Source organism: Tripterygium wilfordii, chromosome 17 (assembly GCF_013401445.1).
Source record: "Tripterygium wilfordii isolate XIE 37 chromosome 17, ASM1340144v1, whole genome shotgun sequence".
Lineage (NCBI taxonomy): Eukaryota > Viridiplantae > Streptophyta > Magnoliopsida > Celastrales > Celastraceae > Tripterygium > Tripterygium wilfordii.
The window spans coordinates 10,741,103-10,763,475 of record NC_052248.1 but is presented as its reverse complement, the minus strand read 5'-3'; the positions used below and the strand labels follow the sequence as shown (position 1 = coordinate 10,763,475).

At 35.1% G+C, this 22,373-nt stretch overlaps 4 protein-coding genes across 5 annotated transcripts; 3 read left to right on the top strand and 1 right to left on the bottom strand.

The window, feature by feature from the left end:
• The first annotated feature begins 2,347 nt into the window (after window positions 1-2,347).
• On the top strand, window positions 2,348-2,962 carry LOC119982194 (thymocyte nuclear protein 1-like). Its single transcript, XM_038825435.1, has one exon. It carries the CDS (start codon window positions 2,396-2,398, stop codon window positions 2,858-2,860), a length of 465 nt encoding a protein of 154 aa, XP_038681363.1. The 5' UTR covers window positions 2,348-2,395; the 3' UTR covers window positions 2,861-2,962.
• A 276-nt stretch (window positions 2,963-3,238) lies between these two features.
• LOC119981905 (amino acid transporter AVT1J-like) lies at window positions 3,239-4,846 on the bottom strand. The gene is made up of 2 exons (XM_038825044.1): window positions 4,833-4,846; window positions 3,239-4,646 (listed from the first exon to the last, which is right to left on the bottom strand). Exons 1-2 carry the CDS (start codon window positions 4,844-4,846, stop codon window positions 3,893-3,895), a joined length of 768 nt encoding a protein of 255 aa, XP_038680972.1. The 3' UTR covers window positions 3,239-3,892.
• LOC119982192 lies at window positions 4,486-7,959 on the top strand. 2 transcript variants are annotated; one of them, XM_038825433.1, is made up of 2 exons: window positions 4,486-4,614; window positions 4,786-7,959. In XM_038825433.1, the coding sequence occupies exon 2, from the start codon at window positions 6,504-6,506 to the stop codon at window positions 7,206-7,208; it is 705 nt and encodes a 234-aa protein (XP_038681361.1). In that variant the 5' UTR covers window positions 4,486-4,614; window positions 4,786-6,503; the 3' UTR covers window positions 7,209-7,959. Both variants share the same exon structure in this region, with proteins under 2 accessions (XP_038681361.1, XP_038681362.1).
• Window positions 7,960-12,984: 5,025 nt separating this feature from the next.
• On the top strand, window positions 12,985-13,470 carry LOC119982879. The gene has a single exon (XM_038826468.1). It carries the CDS (start codon window positions 13,048-13,050, stop codon window positions 13,246-13,248), a length of 201 nt encoding a protein of 66 aa, XP_038682396.1. The 5' UTR covers window positions 12,985-13,047; the 3' UTR covers window positions 13,249-13,470.
• Window positions 13,471-22,373: the final 8,903 nt, after the last annotated feature.

Below are 22,373 nucleotides of genomic sequence, written 5' to 3'. Positions count from 1 at the left end.
ATTAAAATAATTGGGATACTAATTATTCTATGTCTATCATTACTATTGAGTTGCAATATGGCATCATTATCTCTCATGAATGCCAAAGAATAGCACTCAAATTTTGACCATCTTGATGACTAGACATACATAAATTGGACGGCTCCATGTGGAGCTTTTTAAGTTTTGCGTGTTTTTGGGTTTGGAAGTTTGTGGTGGTCATTATCATTCCACTGTGTCTCTGACCCGGTCACTAAGGCCTATTTATATATATATATATATATATATCATCACTTAATTAGCTTTTGTCTCTTAATTTGGTTGGATAAAATGGTGTGAATGGGTATAAGAAATTCTACAAATGCTTCTAGGTTGGTTTGACATTAGAGGCTTGTACAGTATCCGGTGTACCGTACAAGTCGGGCCATCAGGTGTCCAAAGTCCCACTAGTGATTAACTAACTATTGAAGGATGGAAGACTTGGTTGAGGATAAAATTTTTAATTGGAAGATCCAAATTCCACTCTTTAGGACTTTTCAAAAATCTCGAAGAGAGAAGAATAGTCGACATATATAGAGTTTAAGAATAATGCTTAATATGATCCTCATTTTACCCCCAATCAATGTGAAGGGTTGAATGTCAAATTAGTGTTTATCATGAATCGGTTTTATCGATCATTACTAGTCTATCGATCCATTACTAGCCGACCGATAATCAATCATCAACCGACCCACACAATCAAGCCGATATTTTCATCAGACCCATGTAAAGATGGGTTGATGGTGGTTGTCAATATACTCAAAAGGCGGTTGGTCGATAATTTCTTAGAGTTAGCCTAGTTTGGGTTCGAGTCTCCTTTGGATTTTGGGATGGGTAAATCTAATTAACTTAATATTTAATTATGAAACCAAAACTCAAACTACGCTCAAGCGAAGGCAAGAGTGTTGTCTCCGTCTAGGCCCTATACTAAATCATTGAACTCGATGAACGACACCAATTCTCCTGCTGGTTGTTGCAGTTCTACAAGACTCGGCAACTCCAACTCGGCAACTCCAACTCTCCTGTAGTCACACTCAGTTCGTCACAATCACAGTCACTGACTCACGCGGTGTCGCGACTCACTTCGTTTCTTGATATCTTCGAATCTTCGAAAGCCACACTCAGGTACTAACTTAGATACTCTCTCGGTCTCTTATCTCATTATTTAGAAGTGTTTATCTCTATTTTGTTAATTAATTATAGATTTCAAGTAGTTTTATAGTTGTATTTCTCTGCCTCTCTGGTACAATGGTACTGCCACTCTAGTAGTCTGGTAATTGGTAACTAATAATCGCAGAGTTGATTACTGATAAGTGATAACTGGTGTACATTCTGAAGAATTTCATAAGTCATAACTTATAGTCTGGTACAGTGTTGTGATTATTGATAATTTTGTTTGCTGATTTCTTAATAACTAGTAGATGGAACACTATGTACAATGTACATGGTTGAATACCTGAATTCTAAAATCTATATTTTGTTAGCAGATTTCTGAAATTCTGAGTATCTAATATTCTAATGATAATTTTGGTTGTGTTATGAATTTTAGAATGACGAAGCAACAATCACAATCTCAACCTCAAATTAGTGTATGTGTGACTCAACCATCAAATTTTAGTCAAGTTTTTGTCCTACATTTTGTACCTTACGTGTTACAAATTTGCTAGAGACCACCATGTGTTACACAAAGACAGGGTAATCCCTAATCTATTAAACAAAAGAGGTCAAGTGTACCCATCACCCGACCCATCAACCAATCGATAATGTCGATTGACAATAATTATCCGACCCACAAAATTCTGATAAGGAAATGGTCTTGAATTTCAGTCAAGGTCGGTTGGATTATCGGCCGATAATCAACCAACTCGATCTATGGTAAACCCTATGTCAAAGAGCCTTACATGTGTGTTTATATATAATCAATAACTATTTCACATGCCACATAGGTACGTGATCAAAATGGAAGTCATATTTTGACGGTTTGTAGCATTATTTAGAATTAGAATTTAAATGAGCATTGGACACATAATTTCTCATGATTTTTTTTAAGTGCATTTTTATCAATGAATTTGGGCCACAAGATTTATAAGAAGAACTTAAGGCAAAAATGATTTGTGAGCTTGAGCCTAGCTTTTCTTACCTACAAAAAAAAAGAAGAAGAGAGAAATAAAGAGGAAAAAAAAAAAGATCCATTCATAGTGTTCTGATAGAAGAGAAAAACAGCGTTGTGTAAGCAACGCTAATGAGTTTATTTGGCGCGAAACTATTATCATTTCCCGCCACTAATGCCAACAAATTTTTTTAACATATAAAAGAAAAGGTAGAATAAAAAAAATGGCACCAACAGAAGTCGCAAAATTACCAGGCGTAAGAAAAAATGGGGAAGGAAAGAAGATACTGGCTTTTGAAAACAGAGCCGGGAGAGTGGTCTTGGGACGACCAGGAAGCCAATGGAGGCATAAGCAAGTGGGACGGCGTCAAGAACAAGCAGGCCCAGAAGCACCTCAAGGCAATGTCACTCAACGACCTCTGCCTCTTCTACCACTCTGGCTCCGGCGCCTCCGCCCGCCGTGTCGTAGGCGTGGTCACCGTCATTCTTGAGTGCTACGAGGAGGTGGATGGCGTGGCGGTGGATGTGAAGGCGGTTGGGGAGATGAGGAGGCCGGTGGACTTGAAGGAGATGAAGGGCGATGAGAGGATGAAAGGTTTTGTGCTCTTTAGGCAGCCCAGGCTGTCGGTGGTGCCTGTTCCGACGGAGATCTGGGAGAGGATATGCGAATTAGGCGGTGGGTTTGCAGGGGATGGTAACGATTACGTTGAAGAAGGGGAAGATCAAGATTAAGAACTGTCTAGCAGAAAACAATGTTTTTACGCTCGTGATTTTCGCAATAGAACCATGAATCATAAATCTAAAGAATAGCCTTATTATGTGCTAGTGTTTCAACAACGAGAACTAACGTCTTTCAGGCATTTTATCAAACATATTGTGGTTAAATAAGTATGCATGCTTTAAATGTCCCTAATCTCAAATTTTCCATTTTTTAGAAGAATAAATTGGTAGATGGGTTGTATGATTTCAAATGCACACTCAAAATATGATTCAACTGCATTAGGCATGTGAAGCCATGAACATCTGCACATTCCTTGACTGGAACATTCAAGCTTTTTAAGGCTTTATTTGGTATTTGAGGCTCTATTTTTTGACCATACACAGATTGAAGGCATTTGTTCTTGAATTGGATTTAAATTTTCTGATGTCTACTTGTAGAGTTGCAATATCAAATGTGCCATCTCTGGATACGCCCCTGTACTGGCGCATTCAAATATAAATTAGATAACTTTTCTGGTGTCCTTATTTTGAAATTTTCGCGGTCGGAAGTAGTTGTATCATGATTTTTTTTTTTTTGATAAATTACATATTTCCTTCCATCTTTTGACATAGCTTCAAACACCTGGTAATTGAAGCCACGTATTTTGGTTGGGAAATGAAAATTTACGTTGGTGTTCGATGCAGACTTCACAAAGAAAGAGGTGAATATGATGATGGAAGCAGGAGCTATACCGGCCGGGCATGGGTTGGGATATCTGCTAACATGGAAAGGAAATGTATCCTCAATAGCGGTAGCAATCGGAGTGATTAGGACTGCATACTTTGTTAGGGGATTGATTAGTGTCGTACATATTGCTATTTTTGTGCTAATTCTTCTAATGGGTAGGTTTAAGGTCACTTGGGACTTAAGAAACTCTCCATACATAAGATATCCTAGTATGGCCATTGATCCATAAGTGATGGTGCTAGTGATTAAGCAGACAAGTAAAACCTGCAATAAGAGACAAAATACGTCATGCGTTAAGAAATGGAACTGAAATTTTACTAGACAAATAAGGTCAACAACTTGGAATGAATAAATATCTGCATAATTATCAAGTCACTTACTTTAGAGAATTGGCTTCTATTGTTCATGGAATTGCAGTGTGTGGGAAACATTGCATGACCATAATAGCAGAAGGTGAACAGGCTAATGGCCGTAGGTATTCCTGTCAAATTGAAGAGCGTATCTCCTTCATGAAACCCCACAACTTCAACTGTCCCAGCCCAAAAAACACAAGCAACAACGATAATAGAAGCCAAAACCCTACCAGCAGAAACATAGGCCAGGACACCTAGATTTCTTAGCCACGTTGTTGGCAAGATTATAAGAGAAGTAAGCATAACAAACCCTTGCTTTCCTCCAATTTTCACGTCGGAAATTGTGAAATTCGTGTTTGGAAACAACTTAAATAGATTGTCCCCTTCTAGTATCAGGAACTCCATAGCTACTAAATATAGCTCAAGACACATGAAGACGGATACTAGAGTCCTCCCTACATACCCAAAAGCTTGCTCGCCTATGTCAGGATATGTTCTGATGAGGGGATCCGTATTCATACAACGTTGAAGAAGTAATCCTGTGCACCAACTGAGAATTGTCACCAGAAAGAGAAGCACCAAGCCCAGCCACCCACCTTGACTAAGTGCAAATGGAATTGACGGTATCCCCACACCTGCAGAAAAAGTGTCAAGAGAGCCAAAATTTGTGTCACGGAGGAGATCAGGTAAATTTATTGTAGCAGATATGTGGTGGTTGCTGCTATATTATTGTTGACCTCATTGTTAGTTCTTGTTAGTTAGTTTGTTCTATGTTTATCTACGAAATGAATTAGATGAAGAGTTTAGAGTTTATCGTGTGTCAAATAAACTGTTATTGAACAATCTATTCCCTACAGTGGTATCGGAGCAGGTCGAAGCTTGGAACCTGAAGAATATTTGTTACAGCCGTGGTTTCATCTTTCTCCAGTGATAGAATGTCTTTCTTCATTCCAGTGTTCAACGGACAAGACTATCCAACATGGATGGTGAAGATGAGAACATTTCTCATGTCGGAAGGGTTATGGCATATTGTAGTGCATGGGTACAAGGAACCCATTGATGACAGCACTTTGGATGCTGCAGAGAAGAAGGTACTTGACAGTACTAGGATTTTGAATGCTAAAGCCTTGTCTAGGCTGCAGAATGGAGTTGGAGCTACCATCTTTCTGAGAATCATTAGAACCTCACAAGCTAAAGAAGCTTGGGATGTTCTCAACAAGGAGTTTGAGGGAGATGGCTGGACAATAGTTATAAAATTACAGAACTTACGACACGAGTTCGAAAATCTGCCTATGCAAGATACAGAGATGGTGAAAGAGTTCTACAACAAAGTCATAGACATTGTTAATCAAATGAGAAACTTGGGTGAAAAGGTCATAGATGAGAAAGTTGTTCAAAAAATGTTAATCATCCTCCCAGAGAGGTATGATGTGGTAGTGGTTGCAATAGAAGAATTGAAAGATCTCACTGCCTTGAAGCCTGAGCAGCTTGTGGGATCTCTGGAAGCACATGAGCAACGGAGGTTGAGACGTGGGGAGCAAACTCAGTCAATTTAGTCTGCCTTTCAGGCTAAATTCACTCTCAGGGATGAAGTGATATAGAGAAAGCAATCAAACTGGAAAGGTGATGAGACTACTTCAAATTGGAGGGGAATAGGAAAAGGTATGAATTCTGAATCCTACTCTAGAAGATCCTGTGAATTATGTAAGAGGTTGGGTCATGTCTGTAGATTCTTGGTTTAAAGATAAACCACAATGTTATCGCTGTGGAAAATTTGGGCATATTCAGAGAAACTGTCGTCTCGAACCAGAAAATAGGGCAAACTTTGTTGAGTTTTCCCCAGAAGAAAATCTTTTTTATGCAACTCAGGTGGTCTCAATAAGTAGCCCTAATGTATGGCATTTAGACAGTGGTTGCAGTAATCACAAGTCTGAAAACAAGGCACTGTTTGATGTTATAGATTACACAAAAATAACAAGAATTCGTTTGGGGAATGACTCTGTGATGGAGGCAAAAGGAAAGGGTAGAATAAAAATTTGTACTAATGAAGGTCTAAAATTTATTTGTAATGTGTTTTATGTTCCTGCTCTTGGTCAAAATTTATTGAGTGTAGGACAAATGATTGAAAACGGCTATAAGTTGGTTTTTGGAGATGGTGGATGTATGATTTTTGATAAGAAGAATAGAGATAAGGAATTAATGTTTATAAAAATGGGGAGCCACAGAAATTTTCATATTGATTTTAAGCTTGGAGGGGATTCAACTCTTAAATCTAGTCAGGAGGAAAGTGAGTTTGAAACTTGTAATTTTGCTCCGTGAGTGAGTTAGAAAAATTTAATGAAGTGAAAAAGGATCCTGTGTGGAGGAAAGCTATGGAGGAAGATATTAATATGCTAAACAAGGAAGAAGAAGTGGAAGGAGATGGGGAAATCTTTGTTGATAAAGATTATGGAAGGTTTTTGAGTGATTTAGAACATTATGATTGGGGGGCAATGTCTATAGTGGTAGTGATTCAGAAGACAAGGCAGTGAAAAGGCAGGAAAATGGTGTTGATTATTCTGATCCTCATTATGAAATGTTCTTGGAAATGTTGAGAGTAGATGGGAATTCATATGCGCTTCAGATACCTTTGAGTGGTGAAATGTTGTTAGTCATGAAGTATGAGGAGGAAGTTGGGTTCTCTAATGGTCACAGATTACAAAATCTTGATGCTCTACAACATTTACTTGGTGGAGGAAACATGAAAGATGACAAAAATTTGTGGGATTCTTCAAAAAGAGATAGGGTCGATGAAAGCTGCCAAGCCTTTTTTAATATTGTCGAGCACTGTGAGGGGTATATTAGAAATGGGACTGGGTGTTCACATTATCATCCTATTCGAACGAGACAGGTAGTTGGTAACACGCTGGTTGGGGGTGTTCATGAGAAGCCTACTAGGATCAAAAGAATAATGGAGGATTTTGGAGCTGTCCAAAAGGAGCCTACTGTGGGAATAAAACATCAGTCTGATCGATTTATGAATAAAGGGGGAGTTGTAGAGTTGATCTTCTCTGTTACAGATATGGTGAATATTATTGAGACTCTGTCATGCCATTGGAGCTCCCAGATTCCTACTGTTGATTATCCCACTGCAGGCAGAGCTGGCAAATTGGAGAATTTGTTCAATTTTAGTGGAGTGGCGGTGGAGGCAAGGCCAATGGGCTTGAGAAATGAATCTCTGCCAGGCAATGAAGATCGAGAAAGAAATGTTGAAAAATGGATATGTTTCTGGCAATGTTGATGGTGGCTTGGGTGTAGATGAATATGATAGGCACCTGCAGAAGGTGAGGAACAACTTACTGATGATGATGGGATTACTTATAGGTGGGATAAAGGTATAAGAGCATGGGTTCCTCAGGAAAAAGCATCAAACAGAAGGGAGTATGGTCTAGAAGACATGACTAGTTTGCAAGATGAGGAAGCCTTTGCAACTTCAAATACTAGTGATGCCTTTGAAAAGAATCAAGTAAATGGGAACAAAGAACTGATGAAAGAAATGCTGAATGGCAAGAGAAAGTTGCCGGAGAAACAATATGACAAGAAGGAAGCTAATAAACCTCCAGATAATTCGTTTGAGTTGAAAGTCAATACTAACTGGGCCGCCCAACAATGTTTCTTCTTAGGAGCTGACTTGACCTGGAGTTAAACCAAAGTGCAATCCAGGGGGAGTGTTGGTGGAATTGCACTTTGCCATCTATGCTGTTTGTTATTGTTGTCCTCTTTAGTAATTTCCCTTTACGTTATAATTGTATTTTCCAATGTAATGTGTCTCTTAGGGTTGTGAGTGTGGGGATAGTAGCCGCACAAGAGAAAGTGAAAGGTGAAGTTCTCTGAGTCTGTAAAATGAATTAGATGAAGAGTTTAGAGTTTATCGTGTGTCAAATAAACTGTTATTGAACAATCTATTCCCTACACTCATTTGTACGTGTGTAGTTTATGTTTAGGCAATAATTACAGTACTGCATGAAATAAAAAGCTTTCTTTCCTCTTTATAGTGAGTTTGAAGCCCAATTGTGTATCTGAGTGGGTGAGAGAAGTGACCTGATAATGCATTGATTCCATTGAAACAGGTTCTGAGGAAGGTGGTTCCTTGGGCTGCAGGTTGCTGTGATGATTGTGAGAGATGGTTTTGGCTTCTCCATTCCCTCTCTACTCTTTTCTTTTGATCTGCCCATCAGAAATCACAGAAATGTTGGTGCATTGAAGGTGTCAAATATATCAGAAGAGATTTTATTTTTCAAAAATATCAAAGATTTGATTTGTCAAAGTTATTTTCTTATTTTCCCTTTTTTTTTCGTTAATTTGTTACAACAAGTACACATTCTTTTTTAAAACAAAAAATCCATACATCGTACATCAATCAATAAGATCTAATCACAGTGATAGGAGTCTAAATTGAACATTGTGAAGGAGAAACGGGAATCGGTCGATTGTTAATGTAGAACAACTGTTACGAGGAAAATAGGAAATGAAAATGCTGTAGTTCAAATTTAAAACTAAGGAAACTCGATCTCCCACCCACATTTTCCAAGAGGAAACACTGGACATTCAACCAAGTTCGACCCAAATATATTCAGAACTTGAGGTATGCTGTCAGCTAAAATTTCCTTTCCCCAGCATTTGTTTATGACCTCTATTTCGACAAATGTTTTCTCAGCTGATGGTGTTATAAAAGTCCATCGCATCTCTTTTACATTGTCAAATTGAAGCAATTTGATAACAGTACCGACTTTGACTAATTCAGCCACTGATAACTCTTGTTTCCTGCTTTACTCAGCTTAAATCAATGTTATCAGAATTATATTTAAAGGCACCTAGAAGCATTCAAATTTTACGACTCAAGACGGTTCATCACTGTAATGTGGGGAAGCTTATTAATAAATCATATTTTTCTCTCATGCAGCTTTAGTGTCAGTAGATTTATTGGAGTGAGGTTAGAATCCAGGAAAATATATATATGATGTGGAGAAAATCTACAAAATTTGTCTTGTATTCAAATTGCTATTTATGATTTTTAATGGCTTGCTTTGCGAGTTCACGTGGAAGTAAGAGTTTTGTTCAATTTTTCATCTTTGGCAGGGCCAGGGTTCATTTTCTTAATGGTCACGTGTTTTTTCTCTGTCCGGGCAGTTGCCCAAGGCTTTTTGTCTTCTACTTTCGTATATCAATCTTTCTCGTTATGAAACTGCAGGTTACGAAGAAATCTGTGCAGTCAGATCTCAGGCATCAGGTTTCCTTACCTGTTCGTCCAATGCAGCAAGTACGGTTGAGTTTATATTGGTTTCTAAACCAACCAACCTGAACCAAGCCAAGTAAGTTCAGTATGATTGTTTAAGAATGTTTGTTTTAGGAATGAGTAGCAGAGAGATTTATTGAAGGTGAAGTACAATTTTCCCTTCATGTCTTTTTTGTGTTTTTTTTCCCCTTCCAGTCTCCAATCTCCCCAACCGCCACACGTTAAGCCATGTCAAGCCATGTCCAAAGGGTATGAAGATCACCATCTCCCCAACTACTGCATTTTCTGTTTTTTTGAAAGGTCCATTGGCCACACACACGTTAAGCCATATCCGAAGGGTATGAAGATCACCACAGTGGATGAAAACTACCCAAATCACAACCTCTGATGAGAATGGAACCCTGGACCTCAAAGTCCTGGACAGACAACCTAACCAATTAGGTTACCTCCCATTCTCGCTGCACTTGCTCTCACGGCAGAGTTACAGGTTATGGGGAATTTTATGGTGGCAAGAGGCAGACTTTGACTTTGGAGATTCCCAAAGTCTTGCGGTGCATTGTTTGTGTATGTGAGACCACTATTGGACGGTCTATCCGTCTATGTATTTGTTCCATTCCACATGCTCTCTTGAGTCTTGTCTCAATGAACGCCAAGTGGGAAAAAAAAAAACACCATCAAGGAGATTCTTTCCACATGCACTTCAGATTTTGTTCAATGGTTTTCGTTGTTTCAGTTTATAATTTGTTAGTCAAGACTTCTTTTTCATGCATTTAACTAATCTTATTACGATTAATTAAATACTACAATAATTGTGGACGGCCAGATTATAAGATTTGGATATGAGTCATAATTTTACTTTATAAAATTTCCAAAATTTTCTTTATCCAATTATGTATTTATGTTTGGCTTTATCTAAGTCTTATTTGTTTGTACCCTCCAAAATTCAAACCGACAGTTCCAATTGTTTTTAAATTTTAGGCTCATCTTTTTATCTCTCTCAAGTCTCATCTGTTTGGATGATGGAAAAACCAGTACACTCTTTTTTTTTTTTTTAAATACCATTGAGAAGTTTGTTTCTCATTGGAATCGAACCTTAAACACACATATGTCTAATCAGATTCAAAATGACAGTTTGATTTTGAGAGAGGGAAAGTACAAACAGGAGAGAAACCGAAACCTAAACCTAAACAAAGAAGGAAAATTTATCCTAACTTGAGATTGAGGAAGAATATCATCTTCAACTTATAAACTATGGATTTTGAATCAAACCCTTTTGAATTTTGAAAGAGAGAAGGTGCAAGCAAATAGGAAAGAGACCTAAACCTAAGGAGGGAGAGAAACTTGAAATATTCTTATGAAGAGACTTAGAATGAGACAGAAAGAAGAAGTGAAGAAGAGAAGAGAAGAGAAGTCAAAATGTTTAATAACATTCAAACTTCTTACAGAGAAGAAGGAATAACAGAGTACATAAAGAAGATGAGCAACGATCAACTTAGTTTGAAATAACAATAAACTAATGTGATTGATGTAACCAGCAACGGTTACAAAAGAGAAGATACGAAGTCGTTCAGAATACAAGAAACGACAGCGTACAAGTAGAAATAATAAAATGAAGTAAAACGGTGCGTTTCTCTAACAAAACTTTTATTCTATTTTTTAGGTTAAGTTAAATAACGATTGTCAAATATAAATATGAACATTTGACGGTCCACAAAATGAACACGTTAAAAATCAATAAATACGTTAATAACCGGTGCACTAGGTATTCTCTCAAATCCAAATGAGATGACACATTTACTTGATTCATTATTGAAATAAGTGGATGTCTCATTCTGAGAATTAAATTCAGAGTCAAAATTTTGAAAGATGATCTCATTTCTCTCTCCCTCCCCTTCGTTTTCCGTTTACTGGTGGTAGGATTTCTAAGCCGCAAGTAAGTGGAAATGCCGTGTAGTCTATTCTTTCCATTATTTTGATAAGATTTCATTTGATTGCTATTAATTATTATCATATTTTATTTGTAAATTACGTTTATTAGGACATATTCATTGACTAATGACTCTGGCTGGTGTGGAATGAAATATCAAAGTATAAAAGGGAAGTTTTTAAGTTAGCACCCAAATTTGGTTTTATTTATTTGCTTTCAACTGCCTACCAATGTTGATAAAAAAGTGTGCCACACAATAAATGTTTTGACAAATCTCACGTTATCTTGATTACTCAAAATGCCCTGCTGATATATAATTATATATACAAAGGTTGTTGTTAACGGTTTAGGTACCATTCAAAAATTTATTTCTCATTAGAATTAAACTTTGAACAAACATATGTCTAACCTAATTGATTGTTAATTGAACCGTCTTTCATTGGTTACTCTAACAACACTTGTTAAGAATTGACTACAATGCATTAGAATATGCCATGAGAGATGAACACTCTCTCAACTAATCTTTTAAACTTAAAATATATATACCTTTTTCAGTTTTCAATTCATATTTTTCATCTTTATCTATCTAGTATCTAAGAGCACTCCTTATGATTTCCCATAAATAAATACACATTTCATTTAGTGCTAATTTAGCCTCTTTACCTTGTCTCTTCTGTTGACAAACTCATCTTCATACAGTTAAAAGCACCCCCCATTTTCTCGCATCTGACTTGACTGAGTACTCTAACAAAATTGGCTTGTGATCGTCTGCTTCAAGGTCCAGCACCAACATTTTTGGTGTCCTTTTCTTCGAAGATCTACTGACTAAAGCAAAGAAGACCAAAAAATATCTTTCCAGCACATAAACACGTGATAAATTATACTAATATTTGATAATTTTGATTAATACAGCAAGATGATATTGTTGGAGAATTTTCGACAATATAAAATGTTGAAGAATTTTCAGCAATTTAGATGTTACTTCAAGACACGGATTAATATTTTCCTTAAAGTGTTATTTGTCTCCATCAATTGGTGTGCACAGGATAGCAACAAATACACTTCCAAAATACAATGAAGCACCACGTATTTAACGTTTTGATGTTCTGCCTTTGCACAAAGGAAGAACACCCAAGAATGACCAAGAAAAACAGAACTTTAACAAGTGTTTGGAATTCTATTTTGTAAGTATAGAATTCAAGTTTGAGAGTTTTTGAGATGATTTTTAGATATAATTGAATGTCTTGGAATGATGTATTTATAGAGAATAACATACCTTTTGGTGAAAGGCTATGTCCAAAAAGAAACACACCTTTTTGGTGAAGGGTTGTGTCTAAAAAGAAAGACATCTCTTGTGAAGGATCGTGTCCAAAAGAAGTTGTAAGAGAAGAGTTGTGTTCATTGATAGAAAATATTTCAACAAATACTAATATTAACAGAGAGGCTATTCCCACTAACAAGAATGAACGAAGGCCCCGACAATAGAAGTTATTACAGTGGCCATCACAGATGTTCAGTAGTCTGTTTATCAAATTCAAAAATCATCCTGTGAAGTCCATATTGATAAACAGACTGAACGTATGTGATTAAAACTGGATCAAAATTAGAATGATTTTTATTACAAGAGTCTGAATCGCACTTGTGGATCATATTCGTGATTGGAAATATGTGTTGGGTCAACGTTGAATTCTTAATAGTTGCAGGGAAGGATACTATGTATTCAATCACACTATATCACCACTACATCACAAAAGTCAAAACTAAACAGCTGAATGGCAAACCCCGTAAATATATTGAATAACCCAGCCTCATTTATTAACTTCAATGTCAATAAAAATCCATAAATTCTGTTACACAACAGAAAGCAAAAACAGAGCAAGAACTTGAAGTTCAAAAATCTCGTTCTCTCTCTAAAAAATGGCGATTCAGCTGGAGAACCTCGTGGAGTCGATAAAATCGAAGGTGCGTTCGCTGAAAAAGTCGAACAAGAAGAAGCCGTACGTAAAGATGGACAAGAGCGCGAGCGTGAGGGTGGAAATCCGTAGCAGAAAAGCGAGAAAGCTCATCGATAAGACCTTGAAGGTCGCCGATAAACCTGGCAAGCACAGCATCTCTTGATCTTTCTCCGTCGTCTCTAATTTTGTCATTTCTAGATACTCCACGGCTGCTGATCCTGTGTTCTCTGTTTCATTGTTATATAAATAGAACCGCTTCGGCTTCGTTTTTATTAGTAATGAATTTTTCAGTGTAAAATGGTTGAATCACAAAATTCTAGTTTCAACTTTCTTGCTCTGTAAAATTATGGAAAAATAATAAATACAGATTTCAGATATTTATAGAGATGAGTAATTTTTGTTTTATTAAAATATTTGTGGTGTTTGTTTTGATTGTATCAATTTTGGCTTATGGCAATTTCAAAGTTAAAACAAAAGGCGTGCGTTGCATAGGTGTGGACAATGATACCTTACATGTCTGCCTCAAGGATATCATGCTCCGATACTAATTGATGGGATTCAACAATGGACTCCCAAGCCCCATCGTGACATAGAATTCAGATTTTGATACAGATGAGAACTTTTGTTTTATTAAAATATTTGTTGACACTGGTAATTGATTGTGTGGTTGAGTTGTTGGAGATGGGACGATTAGTGTTTGATCTAAGAAAACCACAAGAAACAGATGATGGTGATGGATCTCTGAATTTGGTTTCTTTCACACCGAACTTGTGGTATAGCGTTCAGAGCAGATGAGTTTCAGTTACTGCGAGATAGTGGGTGCGCTTTTAAAGGACTTATTGAAATAGGGAAAATTAAGAAAATGATAAAAATTACAAACTAAAGTACGCCGATTATCTCAACTGTTGAGTTAGATATACAATATATCCAAATAAATTTATGGACTCCACATGTATCACATGATGTACATGAAATCATATGCGTACAACTTAGTAGCTGTATAACTCGAATTCCAGCTACTATGATCTTTATTATTACGATATTGAGAATGGTGCTCCTACCTATACATGTGCTGATTAAGAAATCATTTCTATGTATTTAATTAACGATATTTGATTTCATACAAAATTGATAAAAAGATGTATATTCAAATAATCAATGTTGTAAAATCGTATCGAATTGTGATAAAAAATAATTTTGAATTTTGAATCGTCCATAATAAGATTCATTTAATATATTATAAAATATATGTATATTCATTCATATAAAATAAATGTATGGTATTGGAAAATGTGGGGGAATATTCTCCCAATGACGCGTGGCGTAAGTCTATTGGTCATTCCAATAGGTAAATCAAGTCATTAACTGAGGGTCTACAATATCAGGAATTGTTTTTCAATTAAGTTAAACAACTTATTGATTGGAGGAAAGCTCCAAAAATTACTCTGATAAAATTATATACGAAGTGAATCTCTTCCACTAAGGTAAATTGTTAAGTATTTTTTCCTTAAGCTCTAATTGTGATTATATTGGTTGGAGATTATGTTGGAAGCTAAATTGTTAAGTATTTTTTCCTTAAGCTCTAATTATGATTATATTGGTTAGAGATTATCTTGGAAGTTAACTTGAGCGTTGGAGTGCCTACAATCAAACAACGACCGTCGGACCCACTGACAATCTTTGTTTTTAGGACATGTGCAGCCATATCACGGAGGGGGCCCATTGACAATCTTTGTTTTCAGGACATGTGCGGCCATATCATGGAGGAGCATTCGGTGAACGTGGTGATCAGATTTTATTCACTACAGAAAAGATATATATAACGATTTGTCTTAATTTTCATTGATAGCTACATTGTACAAGAGGAGCAGCAGAGAGTAAATACTAAGTGGACAAAAAATAATATATTTGACTAAAATAAGTCTCGGTATAAACTTGGGCTTAAAAGGAGAGGCCCAAAAGAAAGACAAGCCCAACATCTTCCATACACACCAAAAGACAGTAAGACACCGAAGGCAGGGAACACTAGAAAATAAAAAACCAGGAAAAATTAGAACAACTCTACATCCTCTTCATCTCATGGTTGTCTCCTTTTTCAATCCTTCTCCAAATCACTGCTGAAAACAAAATTTCTAAATTCAAACCCAATCTTTAGGTCAAATGCAGACGTCTACTGAAAACAATGTAATTGCATACAAAAAAAATGGAATTGTTGGTTGGGATACAAAAAACAAAGGATTTTCTATATGAAATTTCAAAAATAATAGAATTACATATAAAAACAATGGAATTACTCTCTAGAATACAAAAACTAATGGAATTACTGTCTGTAGTACAAAAACAATGGAATTAATGTATGGAATACCAAAAACAATAACATTAATGTCTGAAATACAGTAAATAATGGAAAATTACCTTCAAAAATAATGGGATTATTGTTTGGAATACAAAAATTAATGGAATTATCGCCTGAAATACCAAAAACAATAGAATTATTGTCTGGAATACAAAAAATAATGAAATTACATTAAAAAAAATAATGGAATTATTGTCTAGTATGCAAAAAATAATGGAATTACATCCAAAATCATGTTAACGTCACTTCTATCTTCAACATTCCTCAATTGTATGTCCCGATCTCCATTACTAGATATAAACAATAACTCACAACTTACATTTTACGGTCGATCCTAGCAGTGTATTTGAGAACCTCTTTGATGTCGTATTGAATCAACATTGATGAGGCAATCCCCACTGTTGTCACTCAAAACCTACAGATCTGGATAATCAGAAATTCTCCATCAACCATCAGTCCAAAGAGAAAGAAATGGGAAAAAAATTTCTTAGCAATAATAATGACTCGTAACATACTCTTTGCTCAATACCAAAATTAGGTAATAAAATAATGGGCTTACTTCAAAAGAAATCAATAATGGACATTGAACAGTAAATGATCATAGTGCTCACCATACAGTAGGCTTTGCTCGGGATATTTGTGGTAGGTATGCACAAGGTGATTCTTCTTGTCCGAATCTCCCACAAGCGTGATATCAATCCATTTTTGTTGGTCGGGCTTTGCAATTCGGATTTCGGTGACCTGATTGGACGAAATACAGAGGCGTCCTTGGGTTAGGGCAACACGGGCTGCCGCCTAGAGTCTTCCAAATCCACAAGACTCCATATTTTTTAAAAAATATTAGTAATATGATAGCCACAAACTCATTTTAACTACATTTAGAAATAATTAGTTCAATAACTACAAACCCATTTCGACTTAAAATCGTATTTTTTTGTTTGTTTGTCCAAGTAATAGAATGTGTGTATGATCTAATGGTTTTCATTAGAGAAGGGGCTTATCTCCGTGGGTTGATTGGTGGAGAATAGGGTTAAGAGGGAGAATGGAGGGTGAAAAGAGGAAAAAAAAGACTTAGGTTTTTAAATTTTTTTTTCCAGAAGTGATATACATCCATAATTTGTGAATCTGACTTTTTTTTTTTTTGTCTGTCCAAGTAATAGAATGTTTGTATGATCTAATTGTTTTGATTAGAGGAGGGGCCTATCTCCGTGGTGATTGGTGGAGAATAAGGTTGGGAGGGAGAATGGAGGGCGAAAAGTGGGAAAAAAAAAATTTAGGTTTTTAATTTTTTTTCTATGGAAGTGATACACGTCCATAATTTGTGTATTCATAATTGTTCATAATTAGGTGACATGCCAATTAGAAATTTCAACATGACAATTTCAAAAAATTTCAAAATCAAAAATTTCAAAATGTTTTGTTGTCTCTTTTATCTCTCAAATATTCTCTCTCCTCTCCACCCATCCCCTCATTCTCTCTCTACCTTCTCCACATCTCCCCTTCTACTCTCTCTCTATCATCTTCGTAGTTGTCGGACTAGGCCCAAGTAGAAGGCGAAGGCGATGACAATGGAGAGTATTTGAGATTTCGGTTTAGATTTTCATGGGTATTTGAGATTTCGCTTTGGCTTTTCATGGGTCTTTTAGATCTCGGTATGAGTTTTAATGAGTGTTGTAGTAATGTCATTGTGAACCCACTGGTATGATTTGAAATTAATTTTAGATGAAAATTTTATGAGATTTTATGCTCTCCCTTCTCATTATAATTTGAATGTAGTTAGTTATGCTATTATTGTAATAAGCCACTGGCAAGTAAATTTGGTAGGTTTGTTTATTTTAGTTTAAATGTAAATGTTACACTGTTAATGAAATAAGACACTTGTAATTAAACTTGGTAGTGGTGGCTTAGTAAGCCTGGTAAGGGTTATTACTCATTGAATGTAATTGGTTACGCTGTTAATGTAATAAGCCACCGGTGAGTAAATTTGGTAGGTTGGCTTATTTTAGTTTGGTAGGGGCTTATTATACTTTAAATGTAAATGTTACACTGTCAATGAAATAAGACACTTGAGATTAAAAATGGCAGTGGTGGCTAGTTTGGCAAGGACTTATTACACATTGAATGTAATTAGTTACGCTGTCAATGTAATAAGTTATTAGTGACTAAACTTGATAATGTTGGCTTATTTAGTTTAACAGATGCGTATTACACTTTAAATGTTAACTAGTGGTGAACCACGCGTTGCGCGGGCATTATTTATTTGTAACTCCGTAGGTGAAGCTTTAAAGTTACTTTCGATTAAAAGCTTTAGGGTCCGTTTGGAACAAAGAATAAGATTCCGTATAGTATAAAATTATCTTTTAATGAAATTATCGGGTGTTTGGTGGTTTTTAAAAAACTTAGGCTAGTATAACTTTATACAAAATGAGGCTCTTATACGATGCAGATCATATAATACTAAAACCCCTCCAACAAGTTTTAATTTTATACGGAGCGTATAGGTTAAGAGATAACATGACAAATGACAAAAACACCCTCTAAAAAAAACCCTAGCTACTTACCACTTTATACACTACATGTATACCACTTTATACACTACATGTATTTCTTTAAAAAAAAATTTGCCACACTACCCACAAAAATCTAACGATTTTTTATAAAACTTGATAAAATATTTTTTATCTTTAATTTTTCATAAAAATTGATAAAAATAAAAAATAGTAATTGTTTTAGTTGATGGTAGCTCAGACATATTACCCCATATCGTATACTATCATTTTGTCTAACAATAAACCAAACATTGTATTGTATAAGAATTATACTATACACGCCTAATATAAGTTCTTTTCCAAACATTGGATATGATTAAATTATACATCCACTTGTCCAATGATTAACTTATACATTGGATAGAAAAATTACACTATCCTATACGGAGTTCCAAACAGAGCTTTATAGTTTTTGTTTATAGAAAAATATAGAATCCAACGTGTCTAAATTCCAATGCTTATTGTATATGCACTGGTGGAGTTGACATTCCAACGTGTATGAATTCCAATATTCGTTATCATATTAGAGCAGACACTCAATTTTCCATCAATGAAAAGAGGGAATGATGGTGAGGAAAATTTTCTTTAGAAATTATGAGAGAAAGTAGAGAGGAAAATTGTGCAGGATTGTAAGGGTGTTTTTCTTTTTAATTGATATTTAATGTATCAAATAATTCAGGATAGAATTATAACAGTCATTTCCTTCTTTTTTCTTTTTAATTGATATTTAACCCATCGATTTGAAAGAACCGTTTCGAATTGCAGGATTATAAGAGATCATTTTTCTTTTCTTTTAAATTGATATTTAATGCATTGAATAATAGATCTTTTTCTTTTTTTTTAATTTGATAATAATCCATGTGTCCAACTCCTATGAAGCTCATTTGATGACGTGGCAACATGAGGATGCTTCTTCCACTTTGTTGAGATTTCACTTTATAGTATATCGATGTTACACTATCAATGAAATAAGACACTTGTGATTAAACTTGGCAGTGTTGGCTTAGTAAGCTTGACAGGGGCTCATTACACATTGAATGTAATTAATTATGTTGTTAATATAATAAGACACTGGTGAGTAAACTTTGCATTCATTGTCCAACCTGTATAAATTCATGACATTTTAATATCCATCATTTGTGCTTGTAGATCAAACACGACAGGGGTCACGTTGAATATTCAGTGAAGTTCTACATCTTCTAATCTCTTTGTTGACAACATATTGCCCATTTGTTAATAGACCGCTTGTTTATAGAGAAAAAACGGTTCCAAAGATAAATTCCTATATTTAACTATTTTGGACAATGCAAAAAATTATAATCCATCAGTATAAATCCCTGCAAAATGAACAAATATTTATCATAAAATCTCCTAGACTTGCCATGTGTCGCCTGTCGATTTAAGAGTATCCAGTGGTGGATCCATAGTACCACATGTTATTAGGGGCGGATCCAGGAAGTAATGTTAGGGTGGGTTGATTCGAAAATAATATTACTTTGGTACAACCAAAAAAATATTGGTACGGTCTAGGGGCAGCGCCCACAGGAATTTTTTAGGGCTATTTACAATAACATAATTATTTGAAATGATATTATCGATGAACAACTCTGAAGTAAACATAAACAATTTTATCTATCAAATTAAATGTAATAGAATGTCAATTACATTACAGTAGTACTTATCATCCATAAACATGTGGCATGCCACATATGAAAGCTGACATGACTAATTCAAAAATTCAAAAATATTTGAAAAAAATCAGGCTCTCACAGATATCAAAAAAGAAATTTTTTTCAAATGTCCACTTTTCTCTCACATGAATCAAAACTTCAAAACATTTTATCTCTCAAAATACATGTTAGATTTCGAAAAAAAATTACATATTCAGAATCAGCATGTAAAACTTTTTCCAACAAGACTCATTGTCGATATGTTTTACCCGGTCATTATTAATTACACTATTTTCATAAAACAGCATAATAAGATCTGGAACACTACAAACAATGTAATAACAATCTATAATATTAAAAAATAAAAAATACATTAGTCTTCACATTATGCCTTATAAGATTAATTTAGATTAAACTAACATTTCAAAGAAGGATAAATTGTTGTTTTCTATTTTTTTATTACATTGTTGTTGATCAACACAAATCTTTATGACATTGTTTTAACCTCTTATTTCATTGTTTAAGCTTTTTATTACATTGTTTACTGGTTTTTGGTACACATGACTTGACTGAAGCAAGAGTATGTTCAAGCTACTATAACCTATACCAAGTGGAATTTCTTGTTGAATGTTTCTATTTGGCCTGAAAATTTTCTCAATCTTTTTTGGTTTTCACTTTTGTAGCCCTATCTTGTTCTTGGAATCATTGAGAAATTCTATTATTTTATCACATTATTTTTGATGAACACATACCTTAATTACATTGTTTCAGCCTCTTATTACATTGTTTAAACATTTTATTACATTGTTTGCTGGTTTTTTCGTACACATGACTTGGCTGAAAGCATGAGTATGTTCAAGTTACTGCAACCTGCAACCTACCAAGTGAAATTTTCTTGTTGGATGTTTCTCTTTGGCCCGAAAATATTCTCAATTGTTTTTGTTTTCACTTTTGTAGCCCTATCTTGTTCTTGGAATTATTGAGAAATTCTATTATTTCATTACATTATTATTTATTAACATAGACCTTTATTACATTATTTCAACATCTTATTACATTGTTTAAGTATTTTATTAAATTGTTTTATTTTTGCTAACATAGAGCTTTGTTATATTGTACCATATTGTTTAAAAAGAACAACCAACCACAATCAAAAGCCAATATTAAGAAAAGAGCCAATAAAAAAGAGCAAACTACAAGCACTTGTTGAAGTTAAAGCTCAAGGGAAGCCCTACTGAGAGAGTGTTGCAAAGCCCTTCTTCGTTCACTATTCACTGTAGGCTTGACAGTGAATGTCCACTAATTATTCCATACTCTAATGGCATTTAGAATCATCCTCTCTCAAAATGAACGAGAGAACGATACTTCCAACATACATAATCAATAAATAAATTAAATTGACTTCAGCTTCTAGAAACACTACAACAAATATACGAGAGAGACTGAATGAGGTCTTGTTTAGGTTCCTGCTACATGTTCCCTTGTTCGACAGATTGGGACAAACTCATGAGGAGGGCTGGAGTTGAAATCCCTCATACATAATCTAGATTTGAGCCCGTCGGTGATGAGGGAGTGACTTTTCTTGCTGCCTTCCTTTGTTCGCCAGAGTGAGATAGATTCAAGAGGAGGGTTGGAATTGAAATCTCTCATAAATAACCTAGATCTGAGCCCACCAGACCAAATCTACTCAAATGCAGCTATCATGGGCCAAATAATGGAGACATCGAAGAATGGTGTTTCTGCAATGAAGAGAGGGTGGAGAAGTTGAGCCTTGGTTTCTTCAAAGAGAATTGAAAGAGGTGAGGGTACTTTTACCCTAACAAAATAGACGTGGCAAAGAGAAAATATTTATTTTCAATTCATGTCTACATGGCATGCTGACATAGTATGCCACATAGATTATATATATTTATATACATTTACTTCATGGAAGGTAAGTGTTTTCGATTATCTTAAAATGTTTTTCAAGTTGTGAGCATGTTCTACTTTATTTATTTGTCATTCTCATCTACAATTCACAAAATTCATTGGTTAGACCCTTTTTAATTAACAATTGTAGGCGACACCATTAATAAAAAACTTAATGGGCTAGAGTACAAACTTAATGGGTAGAAACGGATCTTATTTTATATTTAAAGATTTAGACGCAATTATATAAGTATAAAAAAGTATAGATAATGTTAAGTGTATTTTATAAAAATTATGTTTAGTAATATTTAAAAAAACTGTACTGGTCCCTCCACCCTTGCGTGTCATGATAGGACTGACAGTATATTTACAGGTGCTTCAAAAATTACAAAGCAAGGGGGGTCCCGGATGAGCCGTGCGTTATTTAAGCCAGCCAATTCATTAGAATTAAAAGCCAACCACATTGCCCTGCAAAACCTACAAACAATTAATGAATGAACTGCCAAAAAACAGAGGACTTCATTCAAAAATAATAAACATCTCAGTAATAATCATCTCAGAGGTATTCTAATATTGTGTGATATGCATTCATTGAGTGTGATTTTCAATGAATTCCTTGTTATGATATCCCTTATCTCACACTATTAAGATATTTATGTGATAGTTATTATTGAGATCCTTAGCATTGTTGTACTTCATTTCACCAAATGTGAATATCAAATCAAAAGACACATATTAATCATTGTGTCACTTTCCCACATGAAAGGGGACAACATTATTTTCTTTTCCAAAATTTGTGTGGACA

Coding starts and splice junctions, on each gene's coding strand:
- LOC119982194 (XM_038825435.1), top strand. CDS start 2,396: ATGGGGAAGGAAAGAAGATACTGGCTTTTGAAAACAGAGCCGGGAGAG.
- LOC119982192 (XM_038825433.1), top strand. CDS start 6,504: ATGTTCTTGGAAATGTTGAGAGTAGATGGGAATTCATATGCGCTTCAG.
- LOC119982879 (XM_038826468.1), top strand. CDS start 13,048: ATGGCGATTCAGCTGGAGAACCTCGTGGAGTCGATAAAATCGAAGGTG.